Source organism: Rhinolophus ferrumequinum, chromosome X, assembly GCF_004115265.2.
Source record: "Rhinolophus ferrumequinum isolate MPI-CBG mRhiFer1 chromosome X, mRhiFer1_v1.p, whole genome shotgun sequence".
NCBI classification, from domain to species: Eukaryota; Metazoa; Chordata; class Mammalia; order Chiroptera; family Rhinolophidae; genus Rhinolophus; species Rhinolophus ferrumequinum.
The window spans coordinates 44403912-44430175 of NC_046284.1; the positions used below are offsets into that span (position 1 = coordinate 44403912).

Sequence of the window (26264 nt, forward strand, 5' to 3'; positions counted from 1 at the left end):
AGAAGTATGTCCCCAATGAAAGAACACAGGCGAAAACTAAAGAAAAAGAATCAAACAAAAAAAAAAAGGAGGCAAGCAACCTACCAGAGACAGAGTTCAAAACAATGGTTATAAAGATGCTCAAGGAACTTAGTGAGAACTTCAATAAAGAGACAGCATATATATATATATATATATATATATATATGCTGTCTCTTTATAGATATAGAAACCATTTAAACCATATAGAAACCATTAAAAAAAGTCAGAAGTGAAGACTACAATAACTGAAATAAAGAATGCACTAGAAGGAATCACCGGCAGACGAGATGAAGCAGAGGATCAAATCAGTGATTTGGAAGACAAGGTAGCATAAAACACCTAATCAAAACAGCAAAAGGAAAAAAGAATTAAAAAAAATGAACTCTCATAAGATTTTCAGCTGAATTCTCAACAGAAACTTTGCAGGACAGAAGAGATTGGCACAAATGTTCAATGTGATGAAAAGCAAGGATCTGCAACCAAGATTATTCTACCCAGCAAAGATATCATTTAGAATCAAAGGACACATTAAAGAGCTTCACAGACAAGATAAAGCTAAAGGAGTTCACCACCACCAAACCAGTATTACAAGGAATGTTAGAAGGACTTCTCTAAGACGGAAAAAAATCAAAATTATGATTTATAAAATGGCAATAACTACATATCTATCAATAATTACCTTCAATGTAAATGGATTAAATGTTCCACTCAAAAGACATAGGAGGGCTGAATGGATAAGAAAACAAAACCATTAAATATGCTGCCTACAAGAGAATCACTTCAGATTAAAAGACACAGACAGAAAGCTAAGTGATGGAAAAAGATATTTCATGAAAATGGAAACAAGCAAATACTTGTGGGGTAGCAATACTTATACCAGACAAAATAGACTTTAAAACAAAGGCAAAACAGACTTTAAAACAAGAGACAAAGAAGGTCCCAGTAGTCCTACTTCAGGATATTTATCCGAAGAAACCAAAATGCTACTTCGAGGGACATGTGCATCCATATGTTCACTGCAGCATTGTATACAATAGCCAAGATGTGGAGGCAGTCTGTGTGCCTGTCGATAGAAGAATAGATAAAGAAGTGGTGGTGGATATATACAATGGAATATTGCTTGGCCAGGAAAAGGATGGGTTCTTGCCATTGGCTGGGGGGATGGATGGACCTGGAGGGTATTGTGCTGAGAGAAGTATGTCAGAGAAAAACAGATGCAATGTGATTTTGAATGCGTATAGAATCTAAAGAAAAAAAGAAAGTAACAAAACAGAAGCAAACTCACAGATGCAGAAAACATTTTGATGATTGCCAGAGGGGAGGGGGGTTGGGGATATGGGTGAGAAAAGGGTAGGGATCAAGAAGTACAAATTGGTTGTTCCAAAGTAGTTATGGGGATGTAGGGTATAGTATTAGGAATATAGTCAATAATATTGTAAAAACTACATATGGGTGATGTCACCAAAATGGCGGCGTGAGGTGAGCCTCTGTGGAGTTCCCCTGGAATTTACAACTAATCGAACAACAATGGCTCCACAGGGGACTCCCTGCACGGCGGACGGGCGGGACAAGAAGACCCACTACTGAGTTCATCGAGGGGTGGGCGAATCACGAACGTGGGGGAGGAGAGAGGGGAGAGGCACAGAGACAGAGCCTCGCGTGCAGGCGAAGGACGCAGATCTAGCTCAGTGCTCCAAGCTCGCTGCATCCCGGAACTACCGGAGCTGCGGGACAGGGAAGAACTCGGACTGCTAGGGCTTCGCTTATGGCCCACAGGGCTAAGGGGGCAGCATTTAACACGGCTGAGCCCAACGCTCATGACAGAGACCTCAGACAAAAGACTGAAAGAAGAAGGCTGAAAACGGTGGTTTAAGCCCTCACTGCCGAGCAGAGAACAGAAGCCTTAGGCACTGAGACTAGCCGCCCCCTCCCTACCATCCCGGAGCTCGCCCCGCCCCCCACCTGCCGGGTGCTAGAGGCGGAAGAGTGGCGGTGTCGAGGAAAAAGGGCAGAGTATTTACTGTTCTGAGAGCTGTGGACCGCAGACACGGATTCGCAGCCCAGCTGCTACCGGCAGAGGGGAGGGAGCTGTGGAAGTAAGACCAGCTGTGGTGGTGGTCGCCACCATTGCTCTAGGCTGCCTCTCACAACTCACCCCGCCCCTGGCCCCACCTATTTGGGCGGATTCCTGCAGCAGTAAACAGAACTGCTGAAACATACGGGCTCTGAATCTGGTGCAGGAAGAGCTTTGGAACTTCAAAAGCTCTCTGAATACCCCCACGGACACTGCGCCCTGTGACCCAAACGAACTATTAACAGAGGAGAAGCCCGTCTCCCAGGGAATCCCCCCATTGTGTGAGACGCTGGAATAGTGCAGAGAAGACATAGCACTACCAAGTGAGAGAAAGAAAATGCTACACTCTGAGAAAAAATAAAACATTCTACCAACAACTACTGGAAAACAAAAGAAAGACCTCTTCCTATCAACCTGTTGCAGACTCCACTCCTGTAGATGTCTAGGAAGACAAATAATAAATCAGTAATTGCCATGAATAACCAAGGCAACAAGACAGCTCAGAAAGAAAGTGAAAAGTCTCCAGAAAAGGAACTTAAAGATATGGAAATATATGACTTAAACGACAGAGAATTCAAGATTGCAGTTCTGAAAAAACTCAACGAGATGCAAAAAAACACAGAAAAGCAGTTTAATGAACTCAGAAACGCAATCAAAGAACAACATGAGCATTTTACGAAAGAGATTGAAATTTTAAAAAAGAAACAAATAGAATTTATGGAGATTAAGAACTCAACAGAAGAAATTAAGAATGAAATAACCAGCTTAGGTAGTAGAGTTGACCACATGGAGGAAAGAATCAGTGACATCGAAGACAGAAACCTGGAAATGACACAGATGGAAGAAGAAACAGACTTGAGACTTATAAGAAATAAAAGAACTCTACAAGAACTTTCTGACTCCATCAGAAAGAGCAATATAAGAATAATGGGCATACCAGAAGGAGAAGAAGGAGAGAAGGGAACAGAGAATATATTCAAACAAATTGTTGATGAGAACTTCCCAAACTGTGGACAGAAATGGATCCTCGAATTCAAGAAGCAAATAGAACACCTAATTACCTGAATCCCAACAGGCCTTCTCCAAGGCACATTGTATTGAAGCTGTCTAAAATCAACGACAAAGAAAGAATCCTCAAGGCAGCTAGGGAAAAGAAGACGGGAACCTACAAAAGAAAGCCCACTAGATTACCATCAGATTTTTCAAGAGAAACTCTACAAGCCAGGAGGGAGTGGAACCAAATATTCAAACTATTGAAAGAGAGAAATTATGAGCCAAGAATAATGTATCCAGCAAAGATACCCTTTAGATATGAAAGAGGAATACAGACCTTTCCGGACATACAGAAGCTGAGGGAATTTTCTAACACACGACCTGCACTACAAGAAATACTAAAGGAGGCTATTCGACCACCATCAACAGGGACAATTTGTGGCAACCAAAACATAAAAAGGGGGAGCGTATAGGCCTGAACCGGAATATGGGAATGGAGAAAGTAAGCGTGCTAAAGAAAATGGAATACTCTAAATATAAAACTTTCTTTTACTTAAACTTAAGGGTAACCACTCAAGAAAAATCCAGAACTGAAATATATACTGTAATAAAAGAAGAAACAGAGGAAAACATCATAGAATACCACCATACAGAAATAATACACAACAACAAAAAGGAAAACAAACAATGGAGACACAGCCGTACCAGAAACTAAAGATAGAATGACAAAAAATCCTCACATATCAATCATCACCTTAAATGTAAATGGACTGAACTCACCAATAAAAAGACACAGAGTAGCAGATTGGATCAAAAAACTAAACCCAACTATATGCTGTCTCCAAGAGACACATCTCAGCTAAAAAGACAAGCATAGACTCAAAGGAAAGGGTGGAAATTGACACTCCAAGCAAATGGTACCCAGAGAAAATCAGCTGTAGCCATAATGATATCAGATGAAACAGACTTCAGGGTGAAAAAGATAACAAGAGACACAGATGGACATTTCATAATGGTAAAGGGGACTATACAACAAGAAGACGTAACAGTCATCAATATCTATGCCCCCAATCAGGGAGCACCGAAATATACCAAGCAACTACTAATAGAACTAAAGGGAGAAATTGACCAAAACACAATTATACTAGGGGACCGAAATACATCACTGACAGCTATGGATAGATCATCCAAACAGAAAACAAATAACAAAATAGCAGCCCTAAATGACACATTAGATGAAATGGACATCATCGACATACATAGAGCACTTCATCCTAAAACATCAGACTATACATTCTTTTCTAGTGTACATGGAACATTCGCAAGGACAGACCATATATTGGGACATAACTTCAGCCTCAGCAAATTTAAGAAGATTGAAATCATACCAAGCATATTCCCTGATGACAAGGCTTTAAATTGGATATCAAATGCAAAAAGAAAGCAGGAAAAAACACAAATACATGCAGATTAAACAACATACTTTTAAAGAACGACTGGGTCAAAGAAGAAATTAGAGGAGAGATCAAAAGATACATAGAAACAAATAACAATAAAAATACATCCTACAATAATTTTTGGGATGCTGCAAAAGCAGTTTTAAGAGGAAAATTTATATCATTACAGGCCTATCTCAAGAAACAAGAAAAATCCCAAATAAATAACCTCATGGTATACCTTAAAGGACTAGAAAAATAAGAACAAGTGAAACCCAAGGTCAGCAGAAGAAAGGAAATAACAAAAATCAGAGCAGAACTAAAGGAAATAGAGAACAAAAACACAATAGAAAAAATCAATGTGGCAAAGAGCTGGTTCTGTGAAAAGATTAACAAAATTGACAAACCTTTGGCTAGACTCACTAAGATAAAAAGAGAGAAGACACTAATTAACAAAATCAAAAATGAAAAAGGGGAAGTTATCACGGACACCACAGAAATACAAAGGATCATCCAAGAATACTATGAAGGACTATATGCCACCAAATTCAATAACCTAGAAGAAGGGGACAAGTTCTTAGAAACATATAGCCTTCCAAGGCTGAACCATGAAGAACTGGAAAATCTAAACAGGCCGATCACCAGTAATGAAATTGAATCAGTCATCCAAAACCTTCCCCAAAGCAAAAGTCCGGGACCAGATAGCTTCACTATTGAATTCTACCAAACCTTCAAAGAGGATCTAATACCAATCCTGCTCAAACTCTTCCAAAAAACTGAAGAAGAGACAGTAGTCCCTAACTCATTTTATGAGGCCGACATTACCCTGATACCAAAACCTGGTAAGGACAACACAAAAAAAGAAAACTACAGACCATTATCTCTGACGAATACAGATGCAAAACTCCTAAACAAAATTCTAGCAAATCGAATACAACAATGCATTAAAAAGATCATTCATCATGACCAAGTGGGGTTCATCCCCAGGGTACAAGGATGGTTCAACATCCGCAAATCCATCAATGTGATACATCACATAAACAAAATAAAGGACAAAACTCATATGATTATATCAATTGATGCAGAAAAAGCATTTGACAAGATGCAACATTCATTTATGATTAAAACACTTAATAAAATAGGTATAGAAAGAAAACGACTTAACATAATAAAGGCCATATATGACAAGCCCTCAGCTAATCTCATAACTAATGGTGAAAAACTGAAGCCCTTTGCTCTACGTTCAGGAACACCACAGGGCTGTCCCCTATCACCTCTGCTTTTCAACATTCTGTGTGGAAATCCTTGCCAGAGCAATCAGAAAGAGAAAGAAATAAAAGGCATCCACATTGGGAATGAAGAAGTTAAATTATCACTCTTTGCAGATGACATGATGCTATATATAGAAAACTCTAAAGACTCCACCAAAAAGCTATTAGAAACAATCAACGAATACAGTAAAGTTGCTGGCTACAATATCAACGTACAAAAGTCCATTGCATTCCTATATACTAACAATGAAATCTCAGAAAAAGAAATAGAAAAACAATTCCTTTTGCCATTGCAGCGAAAAGAATAAAATACCTAGGAATAAACTTAACCAAGGATGTGAAGGACCTATATGCTGAAAACTATAAGACATTTTTGAAAGAAATTGAAGACACAAAGAAATGGAAAGACATTCCGTGCTCATGGATTGGAAGAATCAACATAGTTAAAATGACCATATTACCCAAAGCAATATACAGATTTAATGCAATCCCCATCAAAATCCCAAGGGCATTTTTTAAAGAAATAGAACAAAAAATTATCAGATTTGTTTGGAACCACAAAAGACCCCGAATAGCAAAGCAATCTGAAGAAAAAAAGAACAATACTGGAGGTATCACACTCCCTGACTTTAGCTTGTACTACAGGGCTACAATAATCAAAACAGCATGGTATTGGCAGAAAAACAGACACATAGACCAATGGAATAGAATTGAGAACCCAGAAATAAAACCACATAAATATGGACAGACAATTTTTGACAAAGAAGCTAAAAACATACAAGGAGGAAAGACAGCCTCTTCAATAAATGGTGCTGGGAGAATTGGAAAGCCACGTGCAAAAGAATGAAACTGGACTGCTATCTGTCACCATGTACCAAAATTAATTCAAAATGGATCAAAGACTTAAGCATACGACCTGACACAATAAACTGCATAGAAGAAAACATAGGTACTAAACTTATGGACCTTGGGTTCAAAGAGCATTTTATGAATTTGACTCCAAAGGCAATGGAAGTAAAAGCTAAAATAAACAAATGGGACTATATGAAACTTAAAAGGTTCTACACAGGAAAAGAAACCATCGACAAAATAAAGAGGCAACCAACTGAATGGGAGAAGATTTTTGCAAACAGTGCCTCCGATCAGGGGCTAATATCCAAAATATACAAGGAACTCATGAAACTCAACAACAAAAAAACAAACAACCCAATTGAAAAATGGGCAGACGACCTGAAGAGACATTTCTCCAAAGAGGACATACGAATGGCAAATAGACATATGGAAAAAATGCTCAACATCATTAATCATCAGAGAAATGCAAATAAAAACCACAATGAAAGATCACCTCACCCCAGTCAGAATGGCTATCATCAACCAGACAAATAGTAACAAGTGTTGAAGAGGCTGTGGAGAAAAAGGAACCCTCATACACTCTTGGGGGGAATGCAGACTGGTGCAGCCGTTATGAAAGGCAGTGTGCAGGTTCCTCAAAAAATTACGAATAGAATTACCATATGACCCAGCAATCCTTCTCCTGGGTATCTACCCAAAAAATCTGAAAACATCTACACATAAAGACACGTGTGCTCCAATGTTCATTGCAGCTTTGTTTACGGTGGCCAAGACATGGAAACAACCAAAATGTCCTTCGATAGATGAATGGATAAAGAAGTTGTGGTATATGTACACAACGGAATATTATTCGGCGGTAAGAGAAGATGATATGGGAACATTTGTGACAACATGGATGGATCTTGAGAGTATAATGCTAAGCGAAATAAGTCAGACAGAAAAAGCAGAGAACCATATGATTTCACTGATATGTGGTATATAAACCAAAAACAACAAAAGAACAAGACAAACAAATGAGAAACAAGAAGTCATAGACACAGACAATAGTTTAGTGGTTCCCAGAGGGTAAGGGGGGTGGGGGGTGGGAGATGAGGGTAAGGGGGATCAAATATATGGTGATGGAAAGAGAACTGACTCCAGGTGGTGAACACACAATGGGATTTATAGATGATGTAATACATACAGAATTGTACACCTGAAATCTATGTAATTTTACTAACAATTGTCACCCCATTAAAAAAATAAAAAACTACGTATGGTGTCATGGTGTCAGATTGGTACTTGATTTATTGGTGTGATAGATGGGCAAGGGATTGTGGGCAGGGTGAAAAAATGAAGACATTAAAAAGTACAAATTGGTAGTTACAAAATAGTCATGGGGATGTAAAGTATAGGTAATATACTCAATGATATGGTAATAACCATGCATATTGCCAGGTGGGTACTAGACTAGTCAGGGGGATCACTTCTTAAATTATATAAAGGTCTAACCACTATGCTATACACCTGAAATTAATATAAAATGTCAACTGTAATTGAAAAATTTAAAAAGGGGGTAAAGGTGAAGGGGAATAAGAGATCTAAATTTCCAGGTACAAAACAAGTAAGTCATGGAAATGTAATATACAGCATAGGGAATATAGTCAATAATATTGTGAAAGCATGGTAGGGTGTGAGATTGTTGTGAGACTTATCATGGTAATCACTTCTTTATGTATATAAATGTTGAATAACTATGCCGTACCCCTGAGACTAGCATAATATTGTATGTTAACTATATTTTTAATAAAAAGCTTAAAAAAACCATTTGAAAACCCGTGTGTGTGTGTGTGTGTGTGTGTGTGTGTGTGTGTGTGTGTACATCTATGAGCATGGAGAAAAATGTGGAAGGATACTGGTTTGGCAATATACAGGTATGGCATGGAAAGATAGAGGTAAGAGCCAAATAAAAGAAGGAAAAAAATAAAAAGAATCACTATTTAAAAATCCAGCAATCATACGTATGTATTTTTATGTATAAAAACTGTGTATATAAAATGAATTAAGTTTAGAAAAGATACAGTAAAAAACCTAAACATGATCTCTGCTTACTGAACCAAGAAAGAAAATAACCAAAATTATCTCTTGCTGGTAGGATTAAGGGAGATGTTTATTTTCCTCTTTATGTGTCTCTATTTTCTATAGTGAGAACTGTTACTTTCAAAATAATGAAATAAAACTAATCAATGTTACTTTATAAACATTACACTGAAAAATTGAGCTCATTTTGGGAAATCAAGGGAGGGAAACAGGGTTAAGTACCCCTTCTGCTTAGGAGCTAAGTACAAGATACATGAAATCAGGATCCATTATCCGTCATCCAGCAGGTTACTCATCTAAGGCAAGAGACTCATTGGCTATTCCAAGAAGGTATTTGAAGCAGCAAATAGGGTATATTTTCCTCTACCTAACACTTTAATGACTTAAGTCAATCAGAAAGCCATTTATACCACTCTCAGTTATCCAAGGATCTGCTGGGCTCTTTACTTCCTGTCCCTTCCCTCTGGCTTATGGCCATTTCACTGCTCAGGAACAGCTCCAAAATGGGGGCCAGGCAAGAAGGAAAGAGATGAAATTAATTTGGCCAATTGACCTTCTCGTTAGCAACTCTAATAAAAGGCCTGATAAGTGAGATGGTCAGAATTCAGTTAAAATGAGGGTTCCAGGGCTCTTGCGAATTTCATTTAAGCAACCTTGCCTTCAGATAAACACGATTTGCCTGAAATACACTTTAATGGATTTCATGCTTGCTATTTTTCAGAAAGGCAGGACTTGTAATAAAGGTAATAGGTTCCTCTTCTCACTTTAATTTTAAGGAAAACAAAACCATGTAAAAACAAGAACAGAGGACTTCAAAATGAAGAACCATATCCTCGATGGAGCAGCAGGACCACAATGAAAAAATTCTTCAGATGAGGAAAGATGTCTGACCCCAGCACGCTCTCAAGAGGAACGTTAGGAAGGCAGCAACCTTCCCAGGGAGCATACGTTGGCCATAAACCACCATCATAAGGAAGAGCTAAAAAGGATTTGTCAGGGCTTTACAAAGCCACATCTACATATAGAACATTTCCCTGTTTCACGAGGCCCTCACAGACTTTGTCCTTTGGGATGCCCAGAAATAAAGTGGTGCAGGCCCAAGGTGTTCACAGCAAAGCACTCACCATCCTAGGCAATCAGACAAAAGAGTCTGAATAGCAATGGCAACAAAGTAAAAAACAATTTTCCCTTACTTGAAGACGACAATAGCTCCCGGACATGGAGGGCAGGCCAGGAGAAAGATCTGCAATGGAAAAGAATTAAGTATGGTTATCAAGAGAAATGCTGGATGCAGTGAGACAATGTTGCTTTAATAATAATGATGATGATGATGATAACAACAACAACAATAATAATAATAAAACCAAACTTTAACACAGAAAATGTAATATAAAAATTAAATAGGCAAGCAAGTGGTTTTCCAAATATGTTTGTGTTTGCACATGCATCTCCGTGTGTGTATGTCTGAATGTGTGTGTGGGATGGGAGGGAGATGGAAAGAGATGGAGAGTGAGGGAGTAAGAGTTTTTTGTGGGGGAGGTAGGAGATGGCCCTTTCTTAGGCCCTTTCAGCCTCTGGGATACTTCCTCTTAACTTCTAGAACAAGACTCATTTTTCAATACTTCAACTTTATTACAACACAAGAAGCCAGTCTAGGAGCTTTCAACCCAAGACAAGTACAAATAGATTCCAAGCATAGAACAAGTACATAAATACCATCCGATTTTCCTCCTATGGTGGAAGGTGTGTTAATCAATACCCAACATTGTCAAATTCAACAAATAAAAATACAGGATGACCAGTTAAACATCATTTTCAGATAAACAATGAACAATGTTTTAGTTCAAGTATACTCCATGCAATATTTAGGATATAATTACATTAAAACATTAGTCAATGTTTATCTGAAATTCACATTTAATTGGGCATCCTGTATTTTAACTGGCAACACTATCAGTATTGCAAACCCCAGGCTCTATCTATACTTCCCTTTGATTTTGAATGGGAGCAGAATTTGCCTCCTCCAAATCTCTCTTTGGCCTAAAGATTATATTAGGCTGATTATTTTTAAGAAACAGCAGACACTGGAAAAGCTCTGCAAACTGAGTAGACAGTTACCCTTTTATAAGAGATGTTCACATTGGTAAGGAAATCTCCACTTGCAAGGGTGTCTCCCTTTGCTTACCAGGAAGAGAAGGATAACTGAATCACTAGAAACTCTCTTCCATGGAAAAGACAAGGACTTAAATGTGCATAACAAGCTTACTCTTCTGGTTTACTGTGCTTTTCCTGATCACCTCCCATAACTCTCTCTCCCACCCCCACATCTTCTTTTATCTTTAACTTGGAGATGGTATTTAAAGTGATGTCTTGGATCATTTCAGGAAATTACTCAGTTTTCCTAGCTATCTACCATGTACATTGGAGGTATACATTTTATTAAAAAGCTGTTCGTTTTTCTCCTATTAATATGTCTTTTATAACAGGAGGATCTCGACTAAGAACCTAGAAGGGTGGAGGGAAAATTATTTTTCCTCCCCCACATTGGAATGGTTCATTTCTAAGCATGACTAAGTTGTTTTACTCTTCAATTCTCCTCCCAGGTCAAACCAAACAAAATGAACCTCGTTCTAAGAGACAAATCAGTTCCATGCTACTTCATTTGACCTAAGCTTGGGTTACAGCCTTCAAAGCTGTGGCAATTTGACCTTCACCCAAGGACTGTTTCTCCAGAGGGACAAAGAAACCCTTGCAGGTCGCTTATTAAACATGCAAATTCCTGGGTTCCTCCATTGGGAATGCCCATTCCAGAAGTCTGGGACTTCAGGAATCTGCATATTTAACAAACACCCAAGACATTCAACCACTCCTGGAAGCCACATATGCTGAATGTTTGACCTTGGCCCAGAATCAGAGACATTCAGAAGGACTAAGGACTGATTAAAAAAAAAAAAAAAAAAACGCGTTTCTGGAGGTCCTTCACTTACAGTGATTTAATGGTGTAGCTTATAAAATCATCACTATGGTGTCCTTCTTGTGAGCATTTATTAATATAGATTATCCACATTATATATTATAGAGTTGTTTAGCTTTGTCATATGTATATTCTCTAGCATTTGGTTCTTCAGTTCTCTCAAAGCCTACATTTAGAAGGATAGGGTACTATCAGGAAAAACACTGTAGAACACCCATTTGAATCCCTGCCAAGAGGAAGAGAAAGAATGGAAAAGAGAAATGATCTTGAAAAGAACACAGGCAGGAACCCATCACCTGCAGAACACCTCATCAGAGAACACCTCCACGGAAATATCTATCAAGAATGTGCCTTTCCCCGGCGGATCCATTTGATTAAAAGTGCAAAACCGATGACAATTACAGGTCCACAATCCTTTATCAGTAATTGCCTAATCTAGAAAGCTCTAAAAGTCTGTGTTTTTTCAAAGCTAATTTGTTAACAAAACATGATTTGAACTGAGCTGAGGCACTTCACAGACTTTGTCTATTATGCTTATGGTGAATAGTCATACATTTTCCATAAAAATATTGTATTTTGATTATGGGGTACAACACAGTGCATGTAGGGTATTTTACACATCATGGGGAAACTAACCTTAAAATGGTTCCCTGCCACGTGGAACTGAGCTACAATGGTGGCCCCAGAGGAGAGAGAAGTCCCCAGCCTAAGCCCCAGCCCACTTCCCCATAATCCTCTCCAAGCCACAACTTGAGCCAATCACCAGACGACACCTACCCCTTCCCCAACTCAAGGAAGTCCCCAACCCATAAAAACCTGCTCAAAACCTTGCTAGGGGCTCAGTCTTTTGGGAAGGATCCCACCGAGCCCGCCGGCGTAATAAAGCTGACTCTCCTAACTCTCTGAGTGCCGCTTGGGTTCTTTCTGGTCTTGGATTCTGCAACACACATACTATCAGTGGGATCTGGAGAAGCACCCCATAACTAAGAAACTTTTTGATTTCTGAAATACATATAACCTTAATGGTTTACAATAAGGATTGTTGACATAGAATTTCAATCATCCAAACGTGAACTTACCCCCACTCCCCGCTCCACCCCTCAGGAGCAGTCCAAGAAGGAAAGAAACAGAGCTGGTATTCTTTACCACTGACCCAGCAGTAGAGTTACTCACCTTAGTCAAGGAGCCAAGTTGGAGGCTGCACATAGTTACCCAGCATCTGGCCCATCACAGGCTATACTCAGAAGCTACAGTACACAGAGAGCAAAGAGGGACCCCCACCTTGGAAAGGTCCTCAGCACTTCTCAGTCTCCTAAGAACTATACCAGCAGCCTTCCTGAGATTCTGGAATACGCAGGATATTTCCAACATGCTAAACAGAGAAACAAAAGTTTGCACTGAGCCCCACAGTTAACTCTTTTCTATACCCACAGCCAAGAAGAGGTGAGCAGATTCTTGGGGGCAGATTTACCTATAACTGCTCCATTTGGCTGGCTCTGATCCATGACAACCCTATGCCAGAAGCCCAGAAGAAAACTACTAAAGGAAGCAAGCTTCCAGTTCCAACCCTGTAAGGTGTCATATTATCCTCAATTAAATCATGGATCTAACTTCTTTTGAGGCAACTAATCTAGTCTTGAGTTTTCCAACAGTTACTTTCATGTGGCAACGTCATTCCAACCAGCGCTTTGGCCTTTCTCACCTTGCCTGTCTATTCCCAAAACCAGGATAGAGGGTATCTTTTTCAAGAAATCTTTAAATCAGACACATGTAGACATATCAAACCAGCAGATTTGAAAAAGAACCCTAAATTCATCATATTTCATTTCCAGTAAACTCATCATGACAAGGAAAAATTCTGAGATGTCCTAAATTAAATTACAGCAGACCGGAGGGTGGAAGGAAGACACAAGGAAAATTAATCTGTTAACAGAACCAGCGAAAGACTGCTAGCATTCCTGAATGTATATTGAAACTTTGAATTAACTTCTAGGTGACTACTTTCCACGATTATCTAGAGAGAACAGCTGAATAGCTGACCACCAGATGCCACCACATCTTGCTTATACGTGAACTTTCCAGACTATTGCCCACAACCAATCGTAATGAGCATACACTTCTTCCTAGGGACTGTACACCTGTCCCAGAACTAGCCCCACTTCACCTTCTCGCACCCCCGTTAGCTGTAGCCAATGTAAATTCTGTTGAAACAACTTCTTTCTTCTGCAAACTTGAGGTATAAAGGAGTCTGCCAACTCCAGGTTGACCGTCATGTTTGTCTTTTCCACCTAGCCCTGCTTCTGGTGGTTAGACTCCATGTCCCAGGACCTGGTCCTTTCTTTGGCTAGCAAATGGCTCAATAAACCCTTTCTTCCAGAAAAACTTTTCGCCTTGAAGGTTTTTGTTTAACAATAGCCTCCTTTAGCAACTTCAAAGACTTGTAACATTGAACCTCTCTGCTTTGTCATGCTGGAGCCATATACATAATCATGATTAACCAAAGGAGTCACGTGAAAACGTTTTCATTTGGAGGTCCACAGGCCCTCAGCCCTGCTTTCTTTCTTGGTTGACTGCCAACCACCTACAAACTCTGGTAGTATGCGTTTTGGACTAGCAGACAGAAAGTTAAATTTCCCTTCAGCTGCAAAAAGAGTAGGAAGAGAAGACACTTGGAAGTGCAAGTGAGGATAGCAGGAAAGTGAAAATGCATCTGAGCATATCCCAGCACTGACTTGGCACTTAGTATTCATGCCCAAGTTGCCCACCTCAGCATCTGAACAAAAGTGCATGAGCAGGTAGCACAGAGAGAAATGTGACAGAGCCTTCCATTTTCCCATCCCCTGGGAGGTAAGCAGGACCTTGTTGTTAAATTCCACTTTACAGATGAAGAAACCCAAGGAAAAAGGTTCTGACACACTTTCTGACAAGAACCCAGATCAACACACTTTCCACCTCATACCCAAGCCATTCCCAGCTTCATGGGGGCTTCTGTTCTCTATAGACTCCAGCCCTGCCCCTTGACCCAAATCACACAGTCAGCCCAATGGCCCCACACCTATGCCACCACACAGCTCACAAAATCTGCTCTCTATAATGTGAGACATCTCAAAATACAAACCTAACTGGGAAGCAAATCACACTGACACAAATGGGTTTCAGACTTCAGCATTACCTAAGACAGGCTCATCTTAGCTCCAACTTGCCTCATTCCCAGGTCTGTTGGGTGCTTGCAATTCTTGAATCCTTACAGAACAGAGGTCTTTCTTGGCTGGTTTTTCCAGGTAAACCCCCAAGGTTTTATTCAAAATCACTTTCTTTCAGCTTCCCCAGAAAAGTTCCCTATACTAGTCCAGGGTTCTCCTCCTCAGAAACTTGTAAATCCAGGTCTTTCCTAAGCGCCTGATAAGAGAAAAATTCTGAGATGTCCTAAATTAAATTACAGCAGGCTGAAGGGTAGAAGAAAGAGACAAGGATAGTTAATCAGTTAACAGCTATGGGCTGAAACTAACAAAAGACTGCTCAGATTCCTCAATGTAGGTTTAAACTTTGAATCAACTTCCAGGTGGCTATTTGAAAAAAATAAAAATAAAAAGGAAAAAAATAGTTGACCACCAGATGATACCAGATACCACTGCATATGGGTCATGCATGAACTTTCTGGATTGTTGCCCACAAGTCAAGAAGTAGTAAAATTCTTTCCCTTACAGACTATGCACCTATCCTAGAACTGCCCTCCCTTCCCCTTCTCCCCCCAACTTTATCTATAGCCAGTGTAAATTCTTTCAAAACAAGTTACGCCTTTCTTTGTCTTCCTTCCCCAAATTCATTGCGTAAAAAAGCCCCGTTAGCTCCAGCAAAGTGGACATATTTGTCTTCTCCACTGCTGGTGGTGGTTTAGACTGTATGTCCCTGGATCCGATCCTTTTTCTGGCTAGCTCAATAAATCCTTCCTTTCAGAAAAGCTTTCAGACACAAAAATATTGTTTAACACCCACTCTAGGCACCAGCAACTATACCAGTTCACCCTCTACCCCTGAACCTCCCTGGTTCCAGGTTCCCACCTTCCCTACCCAACCTTCCAGCCAAGCCATCCCCTGTACCACTGCCCTGTTCCTGTTCCCGTGCCACAGTCATATCAGCTCCAAGTTCATTGGCATCATTGTCCAGTCTCCGATTAATTTCTGCTCTACCCCAAAATTAGATTCAATAAACCCCATTTTCATAATGCCTAAAAATGATAATTTTTGTTCACAGGAAGAAGTGTCAGTACTATGAGAAATGTAATTTGGAAGGAGGGCTAGTTACACAGAGCATTCTAAATGAGAGACTAGCCAGGTTAAGCAGTGAAGGGGGATGGGAAAAGTAAATGAAAGGGAAACAGAGTGAGAGACGACAGGAGAGTGGTGTTTGCCCTGCACATAATCTTCCCAGGCCCAGCCCTCCGGCTCCAGTTCTCCTGGCTCCACCTCGTATGATGACACGCAGGTATTTGAGGATTCCCAAGGACTAGTGTTTATAACCATTACCCACCGTGGACCCCAACAAGAAAGATTCATTTGATGTGAACTCCAAGAAGGAATTTATCTGCTAAGATGGACCCCCCCCCCGTGGTAAACAGAGTACCCAAATTTTATAAATAATAAGAGCCTAGCGGACATTTGCTGATGGGGCCTCCTCATGAACTCTGCATATCAGGAAGACCCTCAGCCTGAACTCTCGGCTCCCTGCACTATGTCCCCACTTGTTTATGATGTCTGAGTCAACCACTGCAGGAAAACCCTGGTTTCATCTTTCTACCAACAGACTGAGACCTGCCCAGTCCAATCAGAGCTGCACAATTTGGATACCTCATTACCTAAAACGAACCTAATTGGGAACCTGGGTAGGATCTTTCACTATAAAAGGTGGCCTCCCCTTTGTCTCGGTGGAACACAATTTAAGTTGCTACCTGAATCTGTGTCTCCCGGGCTGCAGTTCTTTTTGCTCAAATAAATGCTTTTCATTCTTTATTTCAGTCTAAAATTGATTTAGGTTTACATTACCATAGGAAAAACGCATTCCTGGGACTTCCCAAAGTCTGTCCTAGGCTCTATGAATTCACTATGTTCATACTCTTGGGCCCTAATCCTCTCCCGGTACCACTGCAATAATCTCTTCACTGACTTCCAGCCTCCAGGCACACTACTGCAAGGGGGATCTATCTGAAATGCAGCTCTGACCTGCCATTTAAAATCCTTTAGTGGCTTACCAGTACCTACAGAAATAGCTCAAACTCCTGAAAGGGAGCAGAGTTTGCCACCCCAAAATATGTCTCTTTGGGATAGTAATAACCTTAGGCTGATTAATTTTAAGAAACAGACATGGGAGAAGCTCTGAAAACCGAGTAGAAGTTTTCAAAGTTACTCTTTGAAAACACACATTTATTTACAAGGTAAATTTCCACTTGTAAGGGTGTTTTTCTCAATGTACCAGGAAGAGCAGGATGACTAAATCTCTAGAAAACCATCACTGGAGAAGTCAAATGCTTAAATCTGCTTAACAGCCTCATCCTTGTTTACTGTGCTTTTCCTGGCTTACCCCGGCCCAACACATATACCAAACACCTTTTGTCTTTAACTAGAGATGGTTCTTAAGATGGTGTCTTGGGCCACTTCAGGGAGTTACTCAGTTTTCCTGGGTCACTCCCATGTATACAGGAGGTATACATTTTATTAAATGTCTGTTTGTTTTTCTCCTGTTAATCTGTCTTTTATCACAGAGGGGTCTCAACCAAGTACCTAGAAGGGTAGAGGGAAAATTATTTTCCCTCCTCTACCACATACACACATACACACACACACACACACACACACACACACACACACACACACTTTATTGCTTTAATTTGTATAACTATTTTCTAACATGTTTTTTGCCCAGTTGTATTTCTTCTTTGGGGATGTGACCTTCTGTGCCCTTTGCCTATTTTTCAACTGGTATGTTATTGAGTTGTAAGAGCTATTTATGTTTTAATGACATTTCACACAGACTAATTGACATTTATTGCAAATATTTTTCCCAGGTTGTTATTGTAGCTCTGCTTTCAGTAGTTTTCGATGTGTAGAAGCTTTTTTTTATCTTTATGTAATCAGATGTATCTGTCATTTCCTGTCTTTAGTGTTAATGTTTTGAAAGTTTATTACAACCCTAAGATTATAGAGTCATCTATTGTTTTCCTAATATTTTCATAATTTTATTTTAAAAATTTCAATCTACAATATCAAGAATTGTACCACTGTTGATGGAAAACAAAGGCCTACAACCTAGATTGCTTTATCCAGCAAGGCTATCATTTAAAGTTGATGGAGAGATAAAGAGCTTTCCAGAAAAAAATAAGCTAAAGGAATTTATTACCACCAAGCCAGCATTGCAAGAAATACTAAAAGGACTTCTGTAAATAGAAGAAAGATCAAAACAATCTAACCACAAATTTCAAAATGGCAATGACTATGTACCTATCAATAATCACTTTAAATGTAAACGGATTAAATGCTCCAATCAAGAGACATAGGGTGGCTGAGTAGATAAGAAAGCAAGCCCCTTGTATATGCTGTATATAAGAGACTCACCTCAGAACAAAAGACACACACAGGCTGAAAGTGAAGGGTTGGAGTAAGATATTTCATGCAAATGGAAATGAGAAAAAAGCTGGAGCTGCAATACTTATATCTGACAAAATAGACTTTAAAATGAAAAACATATTAAAAGATAAAGATCGGCACTATATAATAATAAAGGGATCGATCCGACAAGAGGACATGAACCTAGAAAACATCTATGCACCCAACATAGGAGTACCTAAATATATAGAACAGGTACTGACTGACATAAAGACAGAGATCAACAGTAACACTATCATAGTAGGGGACTTCAACACACCTCTGACAACAAGGGACAGGTCTTCCAGACAGAAAATCAATATGGAAACAACGGCCTTAAATGATACATTGGACCGCTTGGATTTAATCGATATTTTCAGAGCATGTCACCCCAATGCTGCAGAATACACGGTCTTCTCAAGCGCACATGGGACATTTTCCAAGATAGGCCATATGTTAGGCCACAAAACAAGTCTTGCTAAATTTAAGAAAATTGAAATCATACCGATTGTCTTCTCTGATCACAATGCTATGAAATTAGAAATGAACTACAGGAAAAAAACTGGAAGACACACCAATTCATGGAGGTTGAATATCTTATTACTAAGTAATGAATGGATCAAGCAGGAGATCAAGGAAGAAATCAAAAGATATCTCGAGACAAACGAAAATGAAAACACGACGACCTAAAATCTATGGGATGCCACGAAAGCAGTCCTAAGAGGGAAATTCACAGCATTGCAGGCCTACCTAAAGAAACAAGAAACGTCACTAATAAACAGTTTATCATCACACTTAAGGGATGTGGAAAAAGAACAGCAAAATAAGCCCAAAGGGAGCACAAGGAAGGAGATAATAAAGATCAGAGCAGAAATAAATGAAATAGAAACCAGAAAAACAATACAAAAGATCAATGAATCCAAGAGTTGGTTCTTAGAGAAGATAAACAAAATTGACAAACCTTTAGCCAGACTCATGAAAAAAAAGAGAGAGAGGACCCAAATTAATAAAATCAGAAATGAAAGAGGAGAAGTGACAACAGACACCGCAGAAATACAAAAAATTTTAAGAAATTACTATGAGCAACTATATGCCAACAAATTTGACAATCTGGAAGAAATGGACAATTTTCTAGAAGCGTACAACCTTCCAAGGCTAACTCAAGAAGAAACAGAAAACCTGAATAGACTGATTACCACCACGGACATTGAATCAGTAATCAACAATCTCCCAACAAACAAAAGCCCTGGACCAGATGGCTTCACAGGTGAATTTTACAAAACGTTCAAAAAAGAATTATCACCTATTCTTCTCAAGCTTTTCCAAAAAATCCAGGAGGAGGGAAGGCTCCCAAACACTTTTTAGGAAGCCACTATCACCCTGATCCCAAAATCAGACAAAGACACCACAAAAAAAGAAAACTACAGGCCGATATCTCTAATGAACATAGATGCAAAAATCCTCAACAAAATATTAGCGAACAGAATTCAGCAATACATTAAAAAGATCATACATCATGATCAAGTGGGATTCATCCCTGGTATGCACGGGTGGTTCAACATCCACAAATAAATTAATGTGATACACCACATTAACAAAATGAAAAATAAAAATCACATGATCATATCAATAGATGCAGAAAAAGCATTTGATAAAATCCAACAGCCATTTATGATAAAAAACCCTTAAGAAAGTGGGAATAGAGGGATCATATCTCAACATAATAAAGGCCATATATGACAAACCCACAGCTAACATCATACTCAATGGGGAAAAGCTAAAACCATTCCCCCTAAGATCAGGAACAAGGCAAGGTTGCCCACTATCTCCGCTTGTATTCAAGATAGTGCTGGAAGTTCTAGCCACAGCAATCAGACAAGAAAAAGAAATAAAAGGCATCCAAATTGGTAAGGAGGAAGTAAAATTATCATTATATGCAGATGATATGACACTATATATAGAGAACCCTAAAGACTCCACCAAGAAGCTATTAGAGCTGATAGATGAATTTAGTAAAGTAGCAGGATACAAAATTAATATTCAGAAATCAGTTGCATTTGTATATACCAATAATAAAACATCAGAAGGAGAAATTAAAAAAACAATCCCATTTACAATTGCTCCAAAGACTATAAAATACCTGGGAATAAATTTAACCAAAGAAGTAAAAGATCTGTACTCAGAAAATTATAAGACACTGAAGAAAGGAATGAAAGAAGATATAAATAGATGGAAACACATATCATGTTCATGGATAGGAAGAATTAATATAGTTAAAATGTCCATACTGCCTAAGGCAATATACATATTCAACGCAATTCCTATCAAACTACCAACGACGTTTTTCACAGAAATAGAACATATAATCCTAAAATTTATATGGGACCATAAAAGACCCCGTATAGCCTCAGCAATCTTGAGAAATGAAAACAAAGTGGGAGGTATAACAATGCCTGACTTCAAATTATACTACAAGGCTACAGTAATCAAAACAGCATGGTACTGGCATAAAAACAGACACATAGATCAATGGAACAGAATACAGAGTCCAGAAATAAATCCATGCCTATATTGCCATTTAATCTACGACAATGGAAGCAAGAATGTACGATGGGGTAAAGACAGTCTATTCAATAAATGGTGCTGGGAAACCTGGACAGACACATGCAAAAAAATGAAGCTGGACCACCTCCTTACACCATATACAAGAATAAATTCAAAATGGCTTAAAGACTTAAATGTAAGATCTGAAACCATAAAATACCTAGAAGAAAATATAGGAAGAAACTTCACAGACATTACCCGGAGTAAGATTTTTACTGATATATCCCCTCGCTCGAGGGAAGTAAGAGGAAAAATAAACATGTGGGATTATATCAAACTAAAAAGTTTTTTCACAGCAAAGGAAACCATCAATAAAACAAAAAGGGATCCTACTGAATGGGAAAAGATATTTGCCAATGATATATCTGATAAGGGATTAATATCACAAATCTATAAAAACCTCACTCAACTCAACTCCAAAAAAAAAAAATTACCCAATTAAAAAATGGGCAGAGGACTTGAAGAGACATTTTTCTAAAAAGGACATACAGATGGCAAACAGACATATGAAGAAATGCTCAACCTCACTAACCATCAGAGAAATGCAAATAAAACCCACAATGAGATACCACCTCACCCCAGTCAAAATGGCTATCATCAATAAATCAACAAACAAGTGGTGACGCGGATGTGGAGAAAAGGGAACGCTTGTGCACTGTTGATGGGATTGCAGATTGGTGCAGCCGCTATGGAAAACAGTATGGAGGTATCTCAAAAATCTGAAAATGGAACTACCCTATGATCCAGTAATTCCGCTTCTAGGTATCTATCCGGAGAAATCCAAAACTCCAAATCAAAAATCTTTATGCACTCCTATGTTTATTGCAGCACTATACACAATAGCTAAGACATGGAAACAACCGAAATGCCCATCGGTAGATGACTGGATTAAGAAACTGTGGTACATTTATACAATGGAGTATTACGCAGCCATAAAGAAGAAAGAAATCTTACCATTTGCAACAACATGGATGGGCCTAGAGAACATTATGTTAAGTGAAATAAGTCAGACAGAGAAAGATAAGTACCATATGATCTCACTTATATGCAGAATCTAAAGAAAAGAATAAGTGAATGAACTAATCAGAAACAGTTTTGGAGACAAAGAGGAAAAACTGAGGGTTGGTAGAAGGGCGAGGGGGTCGGGGTAAGGGGGAAGGTGAGGGGATTAGAAAACAATCAGTAACCACAAGATGGCCACGGGGTTTTGAAAATTAATCTGGGGAACGTAATCAATAATGTTGTAAAGATTTTGTAGGGAATTCGATAGACACGTGTCCCATTTGGGAGACCATCTCAGGGAAGATGTAGATGCCTGATCACTGCACTGTACACCCGAAGTTGAACAATAATGAATGCCAACTATAATATTATATATATATATGTATATATAGGTATGTATACATTTACAATAGGCAGAGTACAGCATTGGGAGTGGAGATAGTGGAAATGGGATGGCTCGGTGCGATGCCAGAGAGATAGTGGATGGGGGTCGGGGGGTCCACAGTGTGAGGGATATAAATGATAAACGTCTAAGTAAAAAAAAACAAACAAACAAACAAAAAAAAAACCTCATAGATACAGACAATAGTTTAGTGGTTACCAGAGGGTAAGGGGGGTGGGGGATGGGAGATGAGGGTAAGGGGGATCAAATATATGGTGATGGAAGGAGAACTGACTCTGGGTGGTGAACACACAATGTAATTTATAGATGATTTGATACAGAATTGTACACCTGAAATCTATGTAATTATACTAACAACTGTCACCCCGATAAATTAAAAATAAATTAATTTAAAAAAATTTAAAAAAAATAAAATAATAAAATAAAATAATTGAAAGAAAAAAAAAGAATTGTACCACTGTTAATCCTATTCACTTTCAGAATGGCCTTCTCACCTTTCTTCTTCTGACTAACTCCTACTCGCCTTTCAAATACAAAATCGAGCATTATTTTCTCCAGGGAGACTTTGGTTAAATGCCCATCCTCTATTCTGCCATTAACTCCTTCTCCTTACCTCTTGCTAAGAAATTATCATTTTTGTCAGTATAAGGAGCTTACAAAGAGAGCCTTTCCTCAAGAATTTAGACCAAAAAAAAAAATAAGAGTACCTACTAAGAGCTGGGCTTTAAAATCAACATGCAAGGGATTTAAAAGGTTGTATGGTCATCTTAAAGCCAGAAGGGTTCCCAGACTTGAAAGACCAGATTGTAACCTGCTTGAATTATACCTAAGGAAAGAATGGAACTGGTCAACCACTGAGGTATATAATAAGGAGAGTCACAGTCATAACGCATATTTGGCAATGTCCACACCCAAGCACTATTCAGGGGCCTGTGGATGAAAAAGGGGTTCTACAGAAAGTAACCTCACAGGGTGACCTGATCATAAATTCCTAACTGGGAAGGGTCATGGTGGGTAGTCACACCCCACGTGTCGCGTCCAGCGCAACACGAGCAGTGAGGGTGCGAGAAGGGGTGGCTTTGGGTTAAGTTTTTAAGAAAGAAACAAACAGAGACTTAATGCAGTTAAATCTCAGAAGGCCCGGGGACTCATAGTTCTGAAAGACTGGAGCCCAGAATAAAGTCAACTGGTGGTATTTATTGATAAGTATACAAGGGAGTGTTATTGTTTCTGACACAGTCTGTGAGACTCATCCATCACGTTATAGAAACAACCTAAACCAATTATGTTCGCCCCAAACAGCCGAAGCAAAAGTCCTATGATGACTGAGGTGAGGTATGTGACTCCCTAAAGGACGTATATCACATGTCAAGACTGTTTTATAGAGCTGAGCAGAGAGAGCTTGATCTTATCACTCTATTGACTTTTCTCACAATTAGGTGAGAGGGGAAAAACCAGAGTCAGCAGTGGTTTTTCTCAGGCAGGGTGAAGGGGAGACAAGGCTCCTTCCCAAATCTTTCTAAGGCAGCTCATCGGGGGTCTCCATGCGGTTCTGCCTGGCTTGAGTTGCCCCCCGTCCCATGGGGAATCTTACTCGTCATTGGCTGCAAACCCTCTTTTGGAGACTAAATAGAAATATACAGTCCCAGGGATACACAGTCTCACAGACTCTTCTTTCCACAGGAAAGACATGGGGGGACAGTCTGCTAGGCTGTTATGTGACAAAACCCAGGCATATAACTTCTTTACTAAACGGCTTACCTTACTTAGCCTTAAGCAAGCCCTGTCCATTGTTTCTGTGCATCTAGGTTAACACGCCTTAGAAATGCCTCTTTTCAGACCCCTCCTTCTAATGCATGACCACCTTCACCTGTAATCAGATCCCTGCCTTGCTTTCTCTCACCTTTGTGTGATCTTCCTTAATTCCAAAGGCATAAAAGAAGCTGCAAACTGTCATTTCCTGGAACCATTTATCTCAGTATTTTGAGATCTTGCTTTCAAGCTTACCCTCTGTTTGGCTCAAATAAAGTTTTATAGAAATTCTCTTTAGGTTTGGCCATTCTTATGTCAACAGGCCAAAGAACAAGCTCATGAACACTAAGTTTTCTGGTCCCATTGGCAAATTCATCCCCTAGAGGATGGAAGCAGGATAGTTAGCATTGCTAAGTGGTTAAGATTATGGGCTTTAGAGTCAAGACAGACTTGGGTCCACATGCTGGCTTTGCCACTCACCAATACTGTAATCTCAAGCAAGAGATTGGAGTAATTTTCATCTCTAAAATAGGAATAAAAATATTATCTATGTCTGACAAGGTTTGGGAGAGGATTGAATGAGATAAAGCATGTGAAGCACTTGCACAATGCTTAGCACATAGCTAGCACTCAATACATAGTAGCTATCATTATTCTGATCTCAATAGAACATCCATCCCTACCGTGAGCTACATCAAAAACAGCTCATATTAAACGTCCAGTTCATTGAACTTCACTTGTTTTAATTCCGTGCTTGCATAACAACATTGTGATATATTATTTGGTTTCCCTCGTCCAGTTCCCTACCAGGAGAGAAAACTTAACCACCCTAGGCCCAGTTTCCTCATATGTCAAATGGGGGCTGTAATAGTACTATCTCATATGATAGATGTGAGGATTAAATGCTTGAAGCACTTAGTTCAGCCTGGCGCATTGTAAGGAATAAAATAAGTTATGAAAAGCATCATCCTTCTTTGGTGTCCTTTCTCTTCTCTCACTGATAATTCCATCCAAAGCCACAGCAAGTTCTATTTCCTCCACAAAGCCTTCTCCATTAACTCCAGATAACACCTCTCCTTTTTTCCAATGGCCTGTAGAACTCATTAGGTACTTAGATTTTATTTAATTTGGGATATTAAATAGCTCTCTAATTTTGCACACAGTGCTGTAGTAAATGCAGAGCTAGGATTTGATTATCAATCTTTCCCTCCTGACAAATCTTAAAATGGCACTGGTGAGCCATTGAACAAAGTTCAAAGTTGTTTGTAGGGTCATCAGGGCTCTCAACAATGTGCCTGCCAACCCCCTTCTGCCATACCAGTTTTATTGCCTACTATGTCTCAGGTTTTCATACTGAGCCTCACATTTCACATTCTAAAATGGAAAAGAACAATAGTGCTTGCCTCCAATATCTTAACCTCAACTGTTGTTCCTACGCAGATACCAAATACTTTCTGGATATTACCATCTGGATGTCACAGAGGAATCTCAGACCAAACATGCCTAAATCTGAATTTGCCATGTTCTTTCCCTAACATCTTCCCTCTCTAACTGCTCCCTCAGAAAATGGGAGCAAAGGGACAGCTCTTTCAATAATAGAATTCCAACTGATAAAGGTAGAAGGAATGAGGGAAACAGAAAATCAACAGTAGGCAAACACTGCAACAATAACTGCTGTGGGCAAGAAACATTGATAGATGCCCTGATTAGTAATGAAAGTGTTATCATTTTTGCATGCAAGATACGTATTAATTACAATGGTAAATACAAGGTATGATCAAACAATATGGTGAATGTTTAAATAAAATAAAGTATTACAGTAAAAGACACATTGCCATGAATCCCTACCAAAATACTCTCCCTCACTTTGGACACACTTATCCCATCATTGTTGCCACTTTCTGAAACAGCTCTGGAAGTCCTCTTTCAGGAGTGTCTTTAGTTGTGCTGTGTGTCTGCCTTGATGTTCTGAATCATTTTGACTTTGAGGAAGAGCCAGAAGTCACATGATGCCAGATCCGGTGAATAAGGTGGATAAGGACACACCATAATGGTTTTATTTGACAGAAATTGCCATATACCAGAAGTGATGTGTGACACGGAGCGTTGTCATGATGGAGGATGATTTAGGGCACACTTTAAAACACACCTTCTCTCAACCATAC

At 39.2% G+C, this 26264-nt stretch overlaps 1 protein-coding gene across 6 annotated transcripts in view; it reads right to left on the bottom strand.

Annotated features, from left to right (window-relative positions):
• TMEM164 (transmembrane protein 164) overlaps positions 1–26264 on the bottom strand; it is a 326236-nt gene that overhangs the window by 238949 nt on the left and 61023 nt on the right. For 4 of the 6 annotated variants that reach the window (XM_033116076.1, XM_033116061.1, XM_033116088.1 and 1 more), the window contains one exon: positions 9920–9969. The exons of the other annotated variants lie outside the window; for them this stretch is intronic. In XM_033116076.1, coding sequence (XP_032971967.1) covers positions 9920–9969 — 50 coding nt within the window. The remainder of the gene's footprint in view (positions 1–9919; positions 9970–26264) is intronic. 6 annotated transcript variants of the gene reach the window in all.